General features: G+C 35.0%; 1 protein-coding gene across 1 annotated transcript in view; it reads right to left on the bottom strand.

The window, feature by feature from the left end:
* Positions 1-20370, bottom strand: part of RFX6 (regulatory factor X6) — a 54800-nt gene that overhangs the window by 19142 nt on the left and 15288 nt on the right. The window contains exons 5-7 of the mRNA XM_042985341.1: positions 19355-19432; positions 18084-18111; positions 3334-3441 (exon numbers count right to left, since the gene is read on the bottom strand). Of these exons, the coding sequence (XP_042841275.1) occupies positions 3334-3441; positions 18084-18111; positions 19355-19432 (214 nt within the window). The remainder of the gene's footprint in view (positions 1-3333; positions 3442-18083; positions 18112-19354; positions 19433-20370) is intronic.

The raw sequence follows: 20370 nt of genomic DNA, 5'->3' as shown, positions 1-20370 counted from the left end.
TATGAGGACTAAACAAATGAACACATGCAAAGTGGTTGGAATAACCCATAATACATGCTGAGAGACTGACCATTAGATTTACTTTTATCCCAACAGTATCTAGGGTGGTGATGGCAATGGGGGTGTCCCATTGTAACCCTCCAGTCTCCAATATTTATCCCTACAGCCTAGTGGCAGCACACATCTTTGTTACTTAGCTCAAAGCTGTAAAATGATGACATGCAAATTACCAATATCCCTGCAAGGAGGTATGCTGACTACAGGACACCTCTAGCAGAATATGTCACCATTAATGCAATTGAGACATGGTCCATATTTTAGTCAATGATATTACATTTTTAAATAGGTTTCCAGGACATATTTTTAAAAATAAGGATAAGGACAGTATGAAATACAGAGAGGAAATCACAACTGTTGTCAAAAATTAACCCTTTGAAAAACAGTGTGGAGGTTCCTCAAAAAATTAAAAATAGACCTACCCTATGACCCAGCAGTAGCACTGCTAGGAATTTACCCAAGGGATACAGGAGTGCTGATGCATAGGGGCACTTGTACCCCAATGTTTATAGCAGCACTCTCAACAATAGCCAAATTATGGAAAGAGCCTAAATGTCCATCAACTGAATGGATAAAGAAATTGTGGTTTATATACACAATGGAGTACTACGTGGCCATGAGAAAGAATGAAATATGGCCCTTTGTAGCAACGTGGATGGAACTGGAGAGTGTGATGCTAAGTGAAATAAGCCATACAGAGAAAGACAGATACCATATGTTTTCACTCTTATGTGGATCCTGAGAAACTTAACAGAAACCCATAGGGGAGGGGAAGGAAAAAAAAAAGAGGTTAGAGTGGGAGAGAGCCAAAGCATAAGAGACTCTTAAAAACTGAGAACAAACTGAGGGTTGATGGGGGATGGGAGGGAGTGGGGGTGGGTGATGGGTATTGAGGAGGGCACCTTTTGGGATGAGCACTGGGTGTTGTATGGAAACCAATTTGACAATAAATTTCATATATTGAAAAAAAATTAACCCTTTGATCCCTGAAATATAAATAAGCTTTGATCCTAAAATATAAATAAGCTTCTTTCTTCACAAGTATTTCCACTTATGTGTTCAAATGTATTCTTTTGTACACAAATCAGTTAAAGTTTTTAATCTTACTATTGGTACTACATTTGCTTACTTAATATTCACATAGTCTTCGGACTATGTAAATTTTTATTGTAGCATTGCATTATTTACAAACATAATTTTGCTCAGTTTTCTGAGAATAACACACCACCTTATAGAGGGCAGGAGCAGAGGCAAGGCTTATCTCCAGTAAAGTTAGTATGTGGTGAGGGTGGTAACTGCCTTGAGTGACACCATGATGAGGCAGAAAGTGGTCCCTCAGCTTTGGCCAACCCCCACCTCACTGGGATCAACTTTTCACAGGGAAGTCCCATCCTTTCTGTCTCAAGAAAGCAGGTGCTTAAAGTGCTTAGCTTCAGCTCCACCCTTCTTTCTAGAAACTGACAAGTTACTTGGGGAACTGGGATACTGGCTAAGAAGGTGAAAAGCAGCATCCAACTGTTTTCGAGGGACAAAGAGGATGTTAGTCCCTAGTGCTCATGATGAGGACCGCTGGGAATGAATTTAGAAACCAGGGGTTATTTAAGCATCCTGATACCTGAGTGAGAAATGATCTACAGACCAGGGTTTCAAGTTGACAGGTAAGGAATTCCTTGGAAGCTAGCAGAGAAATTGAAATTAACTATTGAAACATGCTCTCATTTCTTTTTTTTTTTTCTTTGTTGCCCTCTCCATTCCCTTCTCTTTCACCAGGTAGATTTACTTACACAGCAAACATCTTCATGATATGCTTACATGTAAGCAATTCTTTCCACAAAGGGACCCAACAATACTCTCCTCCAAAGAACCATGTTCCCTGGAGTCCCACTGATTTCCACAGGTTTCTCCACAGACTGCCACATGAGGCATCCAAGTCTAAAGTTATAATATCACACCTTACAAGATTAAAAAAAAATGATGTGATAATCTCAAGAAATACGATGGGAGAGGAGAATGGTAGAAAGTGGACATACTTCAGGGGACTTGCTTGGAATCAGCATCTGAGAATTATCTTCAATATTTTGCCTATTCTTAACAGGAATAGTAGGTCATCAGAATAAATCCTGGAAGTGACTGTACAATTCTACTTATCTGTCAATAGATCTTTTTATCAATGCATTATTTTTATTTCCAGTTTCTACACAAACCCACTACTAAGTCAGCTGGACATTAGTTAATCACATTCCTCTGTCCTTGTACATCAAGAATACGAACTGATTTAACATACTGTTAAAGATATTTTCCTTGGGGCGCCTAGGTGGCTCAGTCAGTTGAGCATCTGACTTCAGCTCGGGTCATGATCTCACTGCTCGTGATTTCGAATCCCACGTTGGGTTCTGTGCTGACAGCTCAGAGCCTGGAGTCTGCTTCACATTCTGGGTCTCCCTCTCTCTCTGCCCACCTCCTCCCTCAGCTCACACTCTGTGTGTGTGTGTCTCTCTCTCAAAAATAAATAAATGTTAAAAAAATTAAAACAAAAGATATTTTCCTTAAATGTTAATAAGAAATGAACTTTGGTTGAAAAAAAATGCAGAAATCATTATGCCCTGATTTAATAATGGATGCTGCCGTTAGTCAGCCAGTAGGAACTCAGCAAATGACTTTAGAAGTTCAGAAATAGAGGAGGATTTACTCTTAGATTTTACTATATAAGCATTGAAAAGTCACATTAAGGATTATTTATAAACTGAATCCTATGAAACTGTTTCTTCCTTAACTTTCAAAAAAATTGCAACTATAACGGAACACAGAATTTTAGAATGGAAAGGAAGCTTTGTCAACTTCTAGTATAGTCCTTGACATTCATCTAGATATTACCCCCTCAGTGCTAGGAACAAATTGTCCTAGACAAGTGCCTGATGACTGCTGAAATTATATGGAGCTAATCAAAAACATAAAGCTTATAATTAAACTGCATGTGAGAGACACATTCTCATATTTTCTTCCTTGATAATTGAGTTTTAGATAAAAAATAATCTTTAGTATTTTGAGGTTTATTTTGCCAACTTATGACTACATACTATCATGGAGATGGTAAATAATTAATTGGAAAGTGTTTAATCAATGTTAGTAAACATTTGTCCCTCCTATAAATCAGTCAATTATGTTTGATTATGCAGATTTCTGACTGCTTCCTGCAAATGCCATGAGGTTCTCAGCAAATGGCGATAGGGAACCAACATATCAGAAAATCAATAAAGAAGTATCTTTAATTGATACCTTGTCTTTAGAAATGCATCCCTGGTACACAAGGTGTTGAGCACTGGGGAATTCTGGAAGAAGTGTTCCAGTTTTTGAACTTAGTGAATATTTACGAGTGAAGCCACCCTATAATTTAGAAAAATGAAAATAAATAAATCATTATCAACTATTTGGCTCTGAAATACCATTCTAATAAAATAGAAACCCATAAAATATCATTCTTCTTCATCCTGCAAACGATGACAAATTAAGAGATTTTGGTAAACTGTTCAGATCATTCAATTGAACAAAGAAGAGCTGTCAGCAGAATCGTTGTTTCCAAATCATAAATAATTTCATAGTCAGGATATTTTCCCTATTATTTTGGATTTTAGTTTTGAACATTTGTCAGTTTATACAACTTTTAGAAATTTAATTTTAGTTCACATTTGTTAATGGCATAAGTTTTGAAAGACCTACTTTTAGAACTGTTGAATTTGAACTATATGAGGATCAAGAATTGCCAAATCCATTTATGGATTGTGTAAACAAGATGATAAGAAGTTAACTAATTTGTTTAGTCTCAGAAATAATTAGTGATAGCTTGGGAGTGGAGCTTAAGTCTTCTCATTCCCAAATTGGTACTCTGGACTTTCTCATCTCAACCTTACCCCACCCTGAATTTACATATGTGTTCTTCTTTTGATCCCTTGGAGAATAGCATACTTCTAGTAGTCTTCAAAAATTAGAAAAAGTGGCAAAAAACAAATAATATATAATGCCACAGGGTTGATGTACCTACAAAAAATCCACACAGAAAGAGAGAATGCATATTTGTGATGGAACCAGAGCCTCAGCAAATCCGTCTCCCAGGTCATAACTAATTGTTCCTGCCCCTCAAACACAGTTTTAGCAAACTGGATCATAATAAAAAGTTTAGGCAAAGAATGAAATTGTGACTATAGAATAGGAAGGAAAGTATTCCTGGCAAGGACAAAATTTCATTCTTTCCCATAGTTTTCCTGTATTTTCTTCTACACCTTTTGTATTTCTTTGTTTGTCTCTGTCATATTGAAGATTTATTGCTTATACAAGTTAGGTTCCTACCCTGTATTATCATTCCCAACATTTGTAGACTATTACAGACTTACATGTTAAATCACTAAGAAGTTGGGAGGACTTTCAGTCCTCAAAGCAGGTATTTTAAGAACATTGATTTCTCATTTGAACGGATTTGATATAAGCTTTCTCATTTGAACTGATTTGATATAAGCTTTCAAAAATTTTTTACTGAAAGTGCAGTAGAAATCTATTTCTTTCAGATTAGGTTTTAGTTATCACCCTTGTTATGCTTTATTTTCAAGTATGGATAGAAAAGAATTATTCTGATTAAATAATTCTTAAGGATTTTAAAAAAATTTTTTAAGTTTATTTATTTATTTTGAGAGAGAGCACAAGGGAACAGGGGAAGGGGAGAGAGAGAGGGGGAGAGAGAGAATGCCGAGCAGGCTCCGTGCTGTCAGTACAGAGCCCTATGCAGGGCTTGAACTCATGAACCATGAGATCATGACCTGAGCCAAAACCAAGAGTTGGACACTTAACTGACTGAGCCACCCAGGCGCCCCTAATTCTTAAGAAATTAATAAAGAACTACTATATAAATGATTAACTATCATGAACTGATATATTAGCACAGTTAATCCCAATCCACTCTACTTAATCAGTCTTAAGAATTCAAGATATATTTCAAATATTTTTGATGCTTGGATTTGTCATTTATGAGCATCAATCATCATTGTACAGTCAAAGAGTGGCATTGTCAATAAATTGGGAAAATAATAGGATGTGAGAAGTAAAGACTTTAATCTTAAAAGGAGGAAAAAGTAATTGGCAAAGAATATGAAACTAACATTTGATAGATAAACATAACAAAAATGCACTTAAATTCTAATTTTAGGAAAGTTTACATTGTTTTCTTATGCCTTTTCTCATGGGTGAAAAATCATGTTTATTCATCCCAAAATGTAATTCGGTGAGATTGGAAAAGAGAGACAGAGAAACAGAGACCAAACAATGGCAATACATGTGTTGTATTAAATCTAAGTTAGGAATATGAGATAGTCTCATTTCCATTGACAAATATAATTAATAATCAAAAATCTTTCCACAAAGGGAAAAAAACAGGCTCAGAAGATTTAATAGGTGAATTTTATCAAGCATTCAGAAAGCAGATATTTCAAACTTAAAAGATTTTTTTTTTCAGACAGTGGAAAAGAAGAACCTCTTTCCAATTCATTTGAAAACTTTTATGCCAAAACTGGACAAGGACAGAAAAAGAAAGAAAAATCATAGGCCAATACTGGTTATTATCATACTTGAAAAATCATAGGCCAATACTGGTTATTATCATACTTGAAACAGCACCAAATAAAATACTTGCAAACCAAATCCAACAGTCAATAAGAATGATAATAACCAAGTCAGGCTTAAACACACTACATTGACAGAAGAAAAGGTGGGGTGGGGGGTAGAATACCATATGTAATCATCTCAGTTGATCCAAAAAAAGTATTTGTTAAAAATCCAGCCACCATTGGGGCACCTGGGTGGCTCAGTCGGTTAAGCGTCCGACTTCAGTTCAGGTCATGATCTCACAGTCCGTGAGTTTGAGCCCCGCGTCCGGCTCTGTGCTGACAGCTCAGAGCCTGGAGCCTGCTTCGGATTCTGTGTCTCCTCTCTGCCCCTCCCCTGCTCATGCTCTGTCTCTCTCTGTCTCAAAAATAAATAACAACATTTAAAAAAATCCAGCCACCATTCACTTCTCTTTCTCCCTCTCTGTCTATGCTAGAAACAGAAAAAAATTTCCTTAATCATTCAATAATCTATCAAAACATCAAAAAATAAAAAATATGAAAATAAAAAAACAAAAACCCACAGCAAATATCATACTTAATAGTAAATAGCAAGTTCATTACTATTTGACCTGTTTTGCAAGAAATATTAAAGACAGTCTTGTGGGTTAAAATGAAAGGACACTAGACAATAACCTGGAGTCATATGAAGAAATTATGATCCCAATAAAGGTAAACACATGGGTGATTATAAAACCTGGTATTATTATAGCAATAGCTGTAACTCCACTCTCTGTTTTCTACATGATTTAAGAGACCACTATTTCTCTTTTAAAAAAAACAATTAGTCTAAAAGCTAGTATTATTGTAACTTTGGTTTGTAACTCCACATTTTCTTTTCTACATGATTTAAAGACTAATGCATTATTTAAAAACAACTATTAGTATATGTATTTTGGACACACAATTTATAAAGATGTAATTCTGTAACATCAATAACTGAAAGAGGTAAGGACCAAACTTGAAAGGAGCAATGTTATGTATATTATTGAAGTTAAGCTGGTATAAATTCAAGTTAGAATGCTATGACTTTAGGATAATAAATGCAATCCCCATGGTAGCCAAAAAGAAATTAGTTGCATAATATACACCAAAGCAAATGAGAAGGGAATTAAAATATTCACTACCTAACAACAGAATACACATTTTTCACAAGTGCACATAGAACATTTTCAAGGTTGCACCATATGTGAGGCCACAAATTGAGTCTCAATGGATTTAAAAAGATAGATATAAAACAAAATATTTTATCTGGCCAAAATGGCATGAGGTTAGAAATCAAAGCAGAAGGAAAACTAGGAAAATTCACAAATTTGTGGAAATTAAACATACTCTTTTTTGAAAGTTTATTTATTTTGAGAGAGTGAGAATCCCAAGCAGTCTCTACTGTCAGCACAGAGCCTGACACGAGGCTCAATCTCACAAACCATAAGATCATGACCGGAACTGAGATCAAGGGTCAGACACTTCACCGACTGAGCCACCCAGGCACTCCAGTAGATCAAAGGAGAAATTATAAGGGAAATTAGAAAATTCTTAGAAATGAATGAAAATGGAAACATACTACATTAAAATTACAGGATGCAGTGAAAGTGGTGCCAAGGAAATTTATAGCTATAAATGCTTACATTAAAAAATCTCAAATCAACAATCTAAGTAAACAACTTCAGGAACTAGGAAAAGAACAAACTAAACCCAAGTTGGGCAGAAGAAAGGAAATAATAAAGATGAGAACAGAGATAAAATGAAATAGAGAATAGAAAAACAATAAAGAAAATCAATGAAACCAAAGGTTAGTTCTTTAAAAAGGTCAAAATTGACAAATTCATAGGTAGACTGACTGAGAAGAAAGAATAGAGAAGACTCAAATGATTAAAATAAAAAAAAGGAAAAACTCCTGAGTCTACCGAGAAAGGATTTTAAGAGAATACATGAACAAATGTACATCAACAAGTTGTTTAACCTAGATGAAATGGATAAATTCCTAGAAACACAAATTCTACCAAGATTGAATCACAAAGAAAGAGAATACAGTATCTGAATCAGTCTATAATCAAGGAAATTGAATTAGTAATCACAAATCTGACAAAAAAAGGCTCTGATCCTATGGTTTCACTAGTGAATTGTACCAAACATATAAAGAAGAATTAACACCATACTTTCTTGAAGTTTTCCCAAAAATTGAGGAGGAAGGAACACTTTTTAACTCATTTTATGAGGCCAACATTATTTTGATACCAAAGTCAGACACAAGGGAAAAAAACAAAACAAAACAGGCCAATATACCTTATGAACATTCATGCATAAATCCTCAGCAAAATACTAATAAAGTGAACTCAGCAACATGTTAGAAAGATTATACACCATGACCAAGTGAGATTTATTCCTTGGATGCAAAAATCAATCAGTGTAATAGACCACCTTAACAGAATAAAGAGAGGAAAACACATGATTTCAATTGATGCATTTGACAAAATTTGACACACTTTCCCAATAATAATACTTAACAAACTAGGAATTTACCTCAACATGATAAAAGTCACATCAAAAACCCACAGCAAACATCATATTCAATAGTGAAAGACCAAAAGCATTTCCTTAAGAGCAGGAACAAGGCAAGAATGCCCATTTTCACTGCTTCTTTTCAACATAGTACTGGAAGTCCTAGCCAGAACAGTTAGGTAAGGAAAAGAAACAAAAAGCATCCAAATTGGAAAGAAAGAAGTAAAATTATCTGCTTGCAGATGATACGATCTTATATGTAGGAACCCATAGAGATTGCACAAACACAAAAAAAACCCTGTTAGAAATAAGTGAATTTAGCACAGTAACAGGATACAGTCAACATGAAAAACTCAGTTGTATTTTCATAACAATGAACAATATGAAAAGAATTAAGAAAACAATTTTACTTACAATAGTATTAAAAAGAATAAAATACATGGGAATTAACTTAACCAAGGAGGTAGAAGACTCATATAATGAAAATTATGAAATAATGCTCAAAGAAATTAAAGCATAAAGGAAAGACATCCTATGTTCATGACTTGGAAAACTTACTGTTATGATGTCAATAGTACCCAAAACAATCCACAGATTCAATGCAAAATCTTAATGATGGTTTTTGCAGAAATAGAAAAATCCATCCTAAAATTCATATGGACTCTCAGGAACCCCAAATAGTAAAAACAATCTTGAAATAAAAACTAAGTTGGAGAAGTCACAATTCCTGATTTTAAAACTTACTAAAAAGCTACAATAATCAAAAGAGAGTAGTGTTGACACAAAGACAAACATACAGTGGAACAGAACACTCAGAAGTAAACCCTCACAAAAACTGCCACATGATTTTTGACAAAGGTACCAATAGCGTTCGATGGGGAAAGGGCAGTCTTTTCAACAAATGGTGCTGGAAAAATTGGATACCCACAGGTGAAAGAATGAAGATAAGCCTTTACCAAATACCATGTAACAAATTAATTCAAAATGAATCAGATATTCAAAATATAAGACCTAAACTATGCAATTCTCAGAAGAAATGATAGGGAAAAATCATCATAACTTTAGATTTGGCAATGATTTCTTAGATATGAGAACAAAAACAAAAACAGACAAATTGGACTTGCTAAAAATTAAAAACTTCTGTGCATCAAAGAACACTGCCAACAGAGTAAAAAGATAATCAATGGAATGGGAGAAGATATTCCCATATCATATATCTGATAAGGGATTAATATCCAGGACATATGGAGAACTTGTAAAACTTAACAACAACAAAACAAACAGCCTGCTTCAAAAATGGACAAAGGATGTGGACAGACATTTCTCTGAAGAAGATATACATTAGTCAACAAGGACATGAAATGATACTCAATATTGCTAATCATTAGGGAAATATTTCAAAGAAGAGAACTGGCCAATAAAAACCCTAAAAAATGCAACCTTGTATTTTTGATGCAGTTATTAAAAGCAATTTTCAAATGAAAATCACAGGTGCCGTTTTGCATCCATTGGATTGGCAAGAACTAAAATGTCATTCAATGCCACGTATCAGTGAGAATGTGGAACAAAAGGAATGCTCACACATGGTTGGGCAGATATAAATTGATATAACCATTTTGGAAAACAACTTCATCTTAACTAGTAAAGTTAGGCATGAGCGTATCCTAGAACCTGGAATTCCATTTCTGCACATGTGTGCCTGGAGGATGTTCATGCACTAGTTTTTCAGAAAAAAAAAAGTCCACCCCTGTTGAGATGAGCACTGGGTGTTGTATATAAGCGATAAACCATGGGAATCTATCCCCAAATCCAAGAGCACCCTTTACACGCTGTATGTTAGCCAGTTTGACAATAAATTATATTTAAAAAGAAAAGAAAAGAAAAAAGTCCACCAACAATGGAATAAATAAATGCACTGTGATATTTTCACAGTGGAATATTACACAGCAGTACAAATAAGGGTATTAAAGCTACCTATACATCAACATTGATCAATCACAAAATCTAATGCTGGATGAAACCAGAAGGTCTACAAAAAAATGAATCCATTCTATGTAGGGCACATAATGAACAATACACTGGCAATAATAAATGGGGTAATAAAACAATACATAGAATTATTCATCATTTTGAAGTATATGGTTCAGTGGTATTAAGTATATTCATATTGTTGTGTAGCCATAACCACATTGTTTAGGTATATATTCATAAGTGATCAACTTTAAGGAAAAACACAGTAGTGATTAACACCAAATTTTGGACAGCAGTATCTTTTGGTAGGTGATTGGGATGGGGGCACAGAGAGGACTTCTCTCCATTAAGCTGTGGGGTAGATCTTGAATTTTTATCTTAGGTTATTTTTTAAATGCATGGGTGCACCTGGGTGGCTCAGTTCATTGAGCATCCGACTTTGGCTCTGATCATGATCTCGCAGTTCATGATTTCGAGACTCGCGTTGCGCTTGTGCTGACAGCTCAGAGCCTGGAGCCTGCTTCAGATTCTGTGTCTCCCTCTCTCTCTACCCCTCCCCAACTTGCACTCTGTCTCTCTCAATGATAAATAAACATTAAAAAATTTTTTTAATAAAAAAATAAAATAAAATGTGTATGTGTGTGTTATGAACAATACATTTCCAAATAAAAAGAATGTTAGAAGGGCGCCTGGGTGGCTCAGTCGGTTGGGCGTCTGACTTCAACTCAGGTCATGATCTCACAGTCCATGAGTTCGAGCCCCGCGTCGGGCTCTGTGCTGACAGCTCAAAGCCTGGAGCCTGCTTTGGATTCTGTGTCTCCCTCTCTCTCTGACCCTCCCCTGTTCATGCTCTGTCTCTCTCTGTCTCAAAAATAAATAACCATCAAAAAAAATTGTTTTAAATGTTAGAGTGCTAAGGAAACACATATTAAGGAACAAAGTATATCTATTATATTTAAATACTTATTTAAAACTCTCATCTTGATAAATAGTAGTTTTGTGTAATAGACGCCAGCAACATTTGGAATCAACAGGAGGCAAAAGTGCCGAAGGAAAAAGTTTAAAAATTAAATTTGTTGGATATGTTAACAATTGTGTGCAAAGTTGGTATAAATCAAATAATAATGTGCAGTCCAAAACATGCAGCACAAAAAGAAAGCAACAATTGATAATCTGGGAAAAAAAGTAAAACACGATCATTTTAATTACACTAATATGTTTGCTATTTTAATTGCACCCAAACTGGTGCCCGTCATAGGCCAGTTACAGAGGTCTGGGAGGTGTGTGTGTGTGGGGGGGGGAGTGTTCCCCTCAACCAATGACTTCAGTACTCTTGGGTAAACTATGAAGTCTTATTTCCAAAAGAAAACAAGAAGAAACCTGCAGAAAAGAAACCATATGATTAGAAGGCAAGAGGGTCTGATTTATGAGGAAAGATTAAAGGATTTAAGCAGCACAGTTTGGCTAAGTGATGACCAAAAGAGAGCATGATAACAGTCTGTAAATATTTGCAAAGCATATACCAAGGAGGGAGGATTTGTTATTTATCTTGGTACAAAGTTGTTAAATGGTCATGAATGGTCGATGTTAAGGAGAAGGAAATTCAGGCTCAGAGAGACTTCCTGGTTGAAATGTATAAAATCAAAGGGGCTGGCTCCCTAAGAAATAATGGCAACTTCATTACTAGAGCGAGTTAAAACAAAATTTGGTGCGCGCTAGAAGATTCACAGGAAAAGAAAGGCTTTCTTTGATCAGGACAAAGCATTGAGAGTAGGTTTTGTTAGTTTTATTCCAGAGGATGAAAGGATTCTGAAACATTCTCTAAGACATTTCTGAAATTTGAATCACTACATTTATGAATCAAAATGTAAAATAATCCAAATTCATACCACAAGCTGATAATTACTCTTACCATCCTCTTCCTGCCCTTTTGTTTTACTTTTCTTATTTTCATTTTGTTTCCTTGTCTAGTATGAACTATTTAAAGCTCAAAAAGGGGGTGGATAAAGAATAATAAGTAGCCATGTACTAACCAACCAGATTGAGACATTACAAATTTGAAATATTAAAACAGTCTCTGTAGCCTTTCCTAATCTTATTACCTTCCTCCCCACAAGAAATAATGCTCTTCATTTAGTTTATATCATTCCTATTTAACACTCTAAAAATCTATCTCATATGTAATACTCTTAAGCAACATATACTATTGCTTTAAAACTCGTATAATACGGTATATATCCTTCTACATTCAATACGTTTTCTTCACTCAACTTTAGGTTTTTGAGATGAATCTAATTTAATTCTTGTAGCTATAGTTCATTCATTTCCAAAGCGGTATAGTATTACCTTGTATAAATATATTAACATTTATTCTCTCACTGTATCATAATGGCCATTTGTTTTCCAGTATTCTGAGATTGCAAACAATACCGCAGTGTGCCAGCTTGCGCACCGTGTGAAGGTTTCTCTAGGAATACAATCATACGGCATGTGCACTTTCAGCTTTAATAGTGATTGTCCCTTCTCTTGTTCACGACCGTTCCTTTGCTCCACATGTCTAACGACGCTTATTTTCAGACTTTTGACTATTGTTATTCAAAAAATAGTGACATGACCATTTGTTATGGTTTTAATTTGCATTTCCCCGATGAAAACTTCTCTGATTAAGTTGAGCTCTTTTCACATGTTTCTTGGCAGGAATGGTATCCAAAATATTTGTTGACCCCATGTTATGGTCAGTCAGGAGGGGTGCCATGAATACCAATACTATTTGCAGTTATTATTTTTCATCTTGTATGAATTGCATATTCATATGCCATGTTATATTTCTACTGGGTTGTCTTTTTATCGTGGAGTCGAGTATTTTACATGTTCTAAAATAGTGCTGCCCAACAGAACTTTCTGTGATGCTGAAAATGTTCTGTCTACACTGCAATACTGTATATGATTATTATGGACCTGAAATGTAGCTAGTGTGACAGACAAACAAAATTGTAGGTAATTAATAGCCATATGTGGCTAATAGCTATATATATTGTACTACTATATTGTACAGCATAGCTATATATATTAATCCTGTCACTCATATATGACATGTAAATATCCAGTTTTATTTACATTTGAAGTCACATATACATATAGTTGCTTTTGTGTCCTCTTTTCTTCCTAATTAACATTTTTTCCATGTCATTAAAAGAGATTTTTAATAAATGGCATAATATTTAGTCCCATAAAAGTCCTATAAATGATGTCACCATGGGGCACCTGGGTGGCTCAGTCAGTTGAGCATCCGACTTCAGCTCAGGTCATGATCTCACAGTCTGTGAGTTCGAGCCCCGCGTCAGGCTCTCAGAGCCTGGGGCCTGCTTCGGATTCTGTGCCTCCCTCTCTCTCTGCCCCTCCCCTGCTTGTGGTCTGTCTCTCTCTGTCTCAAAAATAAATAAAAATATTTTTTAAAAAAATGATGTCACCATTTCTTTATTGGTAGTAATGTAGGTTACACAGTTTTTCATAGTTGTCGATTACAATTTTTGCATAATATTTTGTAAGCATTTTCTGTTATTTCTGTATATGAGATTCATGCAAAAGTGAAACTGAGGGAAAAAAAGCATGAACACTTTGAAGACTTGATACAGATCTTACAATTTTTTTTCCAGGAAGTTTGGTCAGTATTCACCAGAGGGATACGAAACAGCTTATCTCACCAGAACTTCACCAACATCATCATATTAATTTCTAAATATTTGATAATTACAGAATTCAAAATTTTATTTATTTTTTATTTATTTGGCAGTCCATTTTTCATGCATTTATTGCCTTTTTCTTCCTTATGTGTATTTTCTATTCATGTCTTTTACTGTTTATTTTCATCTTCATAGTTTTCTATAAATTGATAGGATTTCTTCACTTAATAGAAATATTATCCCATTGTCATATTTGCTGAAAATATTTTCTCCAGTCTTTCTTTTGACTTCAAATTTTATATATCATGCTTTTGATACAAAAATAGTTTTCAATTTCTCCAATTTATATTTTTCCTTTGACTTCTTAAATTGTTTTCGTCTTAGAAAATCATTCCCAGCAGCTCTTTCTGCCCACAGGTCCCGTCCCTGTGCTTTAATAAAATCACCTTTTTTTGCACCAAAAAAAGGGAAAATCATTCTTTATCCAGAAATGAAGTAGATAAAAATGTTCCCTTCTAAGTACTGTTTTTATACTTAATAATTTATATGAAATTCATGAGGCATAATTTTTTTCCAAAATGGTCAATTTTTCTAACATCATGCTATGAAGAATTTTATTTATTTATTTGACACTACATCCTCCTCCAAAAAACAATTAAGACAATTCACTGAAAAAAATTTTTTTCCTTCATTGGTTGTAATGTCTCTTTGATCATACATTAAATCCTTATTTATACTAGGGTCTTTTTTTCAGGTATCTAATCTCTGTTATGGATTTATTCTACCTACAGTTGAGCTTATATCATAGTGTCATAATATTTTGATATCTGCCAAACAAGTCCCTTTTCACTATTCTTATTTACATTTCTCTTAACTATTACTTTCTGTATATCCTTCTACATCAAGTGTATAGTCATTTTAATCATTTCCAAAAATCAATTACCCACTCAAATTTTTATTAGAGTATTAAATGTCTAAATGAATTTAGGAAGAATTGGCCCATTTATAATATCTAACATACCTAGCCACTCATGTGGTATGTCTTTTAATTTAAAATTTTCATTTAAATAAAAAGCTTCTGCACAGCAAAGGAAACAACAAAACTAAAAAGTGGGGCGCCTGGGTGGCTCAGTCGGTTGAGCATCCGCCTTCGGCTCAGGTCATGATCTCACTGTTTGTGAGTTCGAGCCCCGTGTCGGGCTCTGTGCTGACAGCTCCGAGCCTGGAGCCTGCTTTGGATTCTGTGTCTCCCTCTCTCTCTCTGCCCCTCCCCCACTCGTGTTCTCTCTCTCTCTCTCTCTCTCTCTCTCTCTCTCAAAAATAAACATTAAAAAAAACTAAAAAGGAGCTTACTGAATGGGAGAAGATATTTGCAAATAACATATCTGATAAAGGGTTAGAATCCAAACTTTATAAACAACTGATACGACTCAATACCCAAAAAACAAACAATCCAATGAAAAAATGGACAGAAGACATGAACAGACACCAACAGACACATGAAAAGATTCTGAACATTTCTCAGCTTCAGGGAACTGCAAATCAAAACTACAGTGAGATATCACCTCACACCCGTCAGAATGGCAAAAATCAAAAGCACAAGAAACAACCAGAATTGGTGAGGATGTAGAGAAAAAAAAAACCCTCTTGCACTGTTGGTAGGAATGCAAACTGGTGCAGCCACTGTGGAAAACAATATGGAGGTTCCTCAAAAAATTAAAAATAGAACTATCTTACAATCCACTACCAATGTTTCCCAGCTAAAATCAGGCGCTTCTCTCCATCTCTGGAGCTATCATCCTCATCCAGATATTCTTTCATCCAGACTTATCCCCAAATCTATAACATGATGCTCCTTGTTTGCCTTCCCATATGTCAGTGGTTGACATTTGGTAACATCAGAGACATTTCTGCTTGTCACAAGAGGAGGGTGTGGAATCTGGTGAGTAGAAGCCAGAGATACCATGATGTTGCTAAACATCTTGCAGTGCACAGGACATCCCTCACAACATAGAATTATATAGCCCAAAACATGAGTAATACCAAGTTTGAGAAACCCTAACCTATAATGTTACATCGATTCCATCACTGTTACTCTTTTTCCTGACTCCACTCCAAATTCCCACTTATTCTCAGTTCTTTCCTTGAATGTCACTTCCCATGGAAAATGTCCCTAACCACTTAAACTAGGTTGATACCCATGACACTCCTTATAATTGCATATAATTACTTTAAAAGATATGTTTTCCTGCTACACTGTAAAAGAGAAATTCTATCCATTCACTATTTTGTTCCTTAGTATCTGTAACTCCATCTATCGATTAATATCTTGAGCATGAGTTTTAAAAAGTAGAACTTAATTCAGAATTTGAAAAAAGCAAACACATCTCTCAGCCTCAGTTTTCTTAGCTGTAAGTTAGTCATGCTAACACCAGTTTTCCCTACCTCACAGTTAGTAGCGTTCAAATGAACTGTAATATATGCAAGTTGACACTGAAAGTCTCACGTCCTGAGCAAACTATGATGGTTGATCACTCAGGTACCAAATAATTTTTTTTTTAATTTCAGCTTTGAGCGGGGCCTGGGTGGCTCAGTCGGTTAAGTGTCCGACTCTTGATCTCAGCTCAGGTCATGATCTCAAGGTTCGTGAGTTCAAGCCCCGCATCAGGCTCTGTGCTAACAGCATGGAGCCTGCTTGGGATTCTGTCTCTCCTTCTCTCTGCCCCTCCCCTGCTGTGCTCTCTCTCTCTCTCAAAATAAGTAAATAAATTAAAAAAAGATGTTTTTAAATAAAAAATAAATAAATAAAATTTCAGCTTTGTTAAACAAAATTCCATTATTTTTTAAGTGTTTAGAGTAGTTCCGAGCCTTTAGAAAGCCCTTGTGCTAATTTCTATAATCATCATAATAATGATGCTTTATTGTTGTTGCAGTCTTTGGAAATATCAGCTATATGACAGCCTAACAAAAATATTTTAGTTTAAATTTGTTAACAAGATCTACACCCGAATTTGTAGTGCACTCTTCTGAGGAGGAAACAGTACACTGGAGAAACATTTTTTCTTTTATTCTGTAAAATGAGCCTTGCCATACACATGCCGTAATAGCTGATGGCTCACTAAGTACCACCAACCTCATCAAAGTGGTAGAAAGAACACCTGAGAGAAATTACTTAAATTCCCTATTGACATAAACTTCAGTCAACTGAAGTGTATTTCTAAGTCAATATTTTTGCACTTTCACAACTGTTTATCTAATAAAGAGCTATTATTTCATTGATAAAAAGAGCAATCTAGAGGATTTTATTATGTAATTAGCCATTAACTGTATTAAAAGCACTGGTGGGAAGAAATTGGTCATTTCAAAGGGTTGGGGGCTTTCTATTATTTCTTAAGATAATATGCTTGCATCATTTCACCAAACTAATGGAGTTACAACCTCAGGTCCAGATTTACCACACAACACATTGTCATGTGCCCTTAGTTCTGTGGCACCTCTTTTTAATGATTAGATAACTTGAGGATAATGAAGGCCTTATCGTGTGCCTAATTAGCCATGCAGTCCCTAATGGTAGTCTAACTCATTTAGATAAAGTCAGTTTGCTGATCTGTTCTTTGGTTGGGGGTGGGGAGTGGAAGGGGTGTCTAGGGAGAAAGTGTGTGAGTGTGTGTATGTTAGAGAGATGTACCCTTTCTCCCTAGCTCCCACCTCCACCATCCACCCTGTCTCCACACTGCAGAAGAGGTCAGCAAACTGACTATACATACACATACACTCACACAAAGTGGTTAAAACAAACCACAGCATAACATTTGGGTTTCTTGATAACTCTTAAAGGTTTTCTCTAAATGGCTATATTCCGAATACCAATTCCTTCCATATCCTCAGCTTTAGACTTTTTGTTTATATTCAACTGGAAATGTCTTAGATCTGTAAAGGTCTTTTTTTTTTTTTTTTTGCAATCTCTTAAGTATCTGATATTAGGTGAGAATAACTGAAAAATTACCCTTCCTACGTTAATTGGAAATTGTTCAGTAGGTCCATGTAAAGAATAATCAGTAGCCCCAAATCTAACAGCTCTCTCTGAAGTTCTCAATCATTTAATGGGCTCCTAATAAATTAACATTTATTTCTATATTTGCCAATGAGGAGGGTTAGCATGTATTATTTAGTTTGTAGTACATATTATAGCAGATAAAATAGAAATGAAAGTAATTCTTACCTCATTCTTCAGCTTGCTTCCAGAAAACCTTAAAAATCAGTATATTCTCCATTAGTTAACATATAAATATCCAGTTATAGCAATCAAGGAAATGCAGAGGACCCACAATAGTGGTAACTTTGGATCATGATTAGCAAAAGAAACCTGGAGAAATCTGCTTGATTTTCAAAGAGACCCAAGCATTCTTATCAACTTACTTAAAAAAATAAATCTATTAAGGAAAAGTAAATGAAGCATATTTAAGGAAATCTGATAGGATCTGCAAAGAACATTTGATATTAAATATTCATTTGTATTCTAGCCTGTGTTTTCATGTTGCAGTTAGTTGTAGCCAATAAGCTGCCATTATGTTCTTCACCATGTCTGAGTTCATCTTAGTATGACTCAGGTGAATAAAATTATTTTTTTACACATGTCACTTTACTTTTCAAAAAAATTTATTCTTTTGAGAGCTAAGAGGAGTTTTTGGTAAATCATACTATAAGGCAATCTCAGATGTAGATTTAATTACTAAGAGCTCCAGTATATGAAAAATAGTAATTGTATATTATCACTGGTTTTATTGGATATCACCCCAATAATGACCTCCTCCTGATGGTTAATGGCAGGTTAGAGAAATGTGTTATGATCCTTTGTGTATTCCCTTTCACAGAGACTCAAACAGGGCAGTAACTTTATCTCACTTAAGGTAAGCTGGTATTCAAAGCATGTATTATTAGTGATGAGTTATCATAAACTTTTCATCTTTGTAAGGTACTGATGAAGCACAGAGATTTTTATGTTATTTTATATTATTTTTAGAGGCTTTATAACCAATGTGGGTCTCAAACTCATGACCCCGAGACTAAGAGTCTCATGCTCTACCAACTGAGTCAGCCAGGTGCCCCAAAGACAGAGATTTTTAAAACAGGTTATTTCTTGGGAGAAAAACATACATTTTCTGCCCTTATTTTACTGATTCCAGCCTGAAAACAGACTCAGCCTTGTGAGTAAATACTAATTTAAAAACAATTCTGCTTCCTTGATTTTTCCTTTTCATCTCTCCAGTATACCTTGTTCACTATTAATTTCTCATTAATGATTGAAAATTACATAAATTACCCAATAATCTAGACCATATCATTGCAAATGTCCATACAAAGTTGAAATTAAGGTCTGATGCTTAAAAGAAAACATTTCAATAAGCAAAATGAGAAAGTCTTTTATTCAATTGCTATTATGCATATTTCAGGAAATGCAAAGAATTTGTCTTGAAGAAAGTAGAACTCTACCTTGTCAGGCCCTTTCCAGAATAAACGGAGTGGTAATATGCACTGCTCTCTTTGATGCCAATCCCATAATAATGATACCTAGAGCAAGGACAGGAACCAGCTCTGTGTTAATGAAGGAGTTTTTGGAAGGGGAGAAGGAGATAAAAGTACAGCTGAGGGAAAGAACAGCTAAGAACTGCAACCCTCTGATCACCTTCCTTGCCTGATTTTTTTTCAAGTAGCATCTTAATGTGCTAAATAGCTTTGATGGTCATTAGTCCTACTTATGGTCATATTTCTGGCTCTAGGATTAAAAAAGGAGAACAGCCAATCCCCTTCTAACCTCTAAAATATAGGCTTCAAAAACCAAAAAATTTATAAATGTAGACATTTAAATGTAACCACTTAAATTTGTAAATGTCAGCACTGGCTCCAAGTATATGAAGTGTCATTCTGCTAATTACCGGTTCAATTTGAATTTAGTCAATTGAAAAAGAAAATGATAGGTTTCCTTTATAGTATATCTATTGGATGGAGTAAAAAGTATGACATTGTATGGAGGAAGATATTAATGTCATGCATAGGAATACATATGAAGCATGTGATCTTTCAAACGTTATTTTCCTCATGAGGAATGAGAAGCCCAATTCACTGTCATTTTCACTTCAAACTTTTGTGCAACAATGAGGGGAAAAAAAACTGTACCATGAATCAATGGAAATATGAAACAGGGAATGTAACAGCGTCACAAATACTTTATTATAAATGTGTCTATGCATCCTGAGCCACTCACAAGTATAGCATTTCATCAGTTCTCAAGTTGTAGCTCATTCTCTTAAGCTGCAGACTCCTGACTTATTACACACCCAGGCACAAACACTATAATATTACACAAAAGCTAATCAAATAGTGGGAATTCAGTAAGGCTGGCTGAAGCCTAACTTCTGCCTTCCCTTTCCTTCCCAGCCCAGCACATGCAGCAGCACCATTTACTTGGTTACCTATTGTTTCAATTTGCATTCATCTAAAATCAAGCA

The sequence above is a fragment of the Panthera tigris genome, chromosome B2 (genome assembly GCF_018350195.1).
Source record: "Panthera tigris isolate Pti1 chromosome B2, P.tigris_Pti1_mat1.1, whole genome shotgun sequence".
NCBI classification, from domain to species: domain Eukaryota; kingdom Metazoa; phylum Chordata; class Mammalia; order Carnivora; family Felidae; genus Panthera; species Panthera tigris.
The sequence above is the reverse complement of the archived record's forward strand: the minus strand, read 5'-3'. Positions and strand labels throughout refer to the sequence as shown.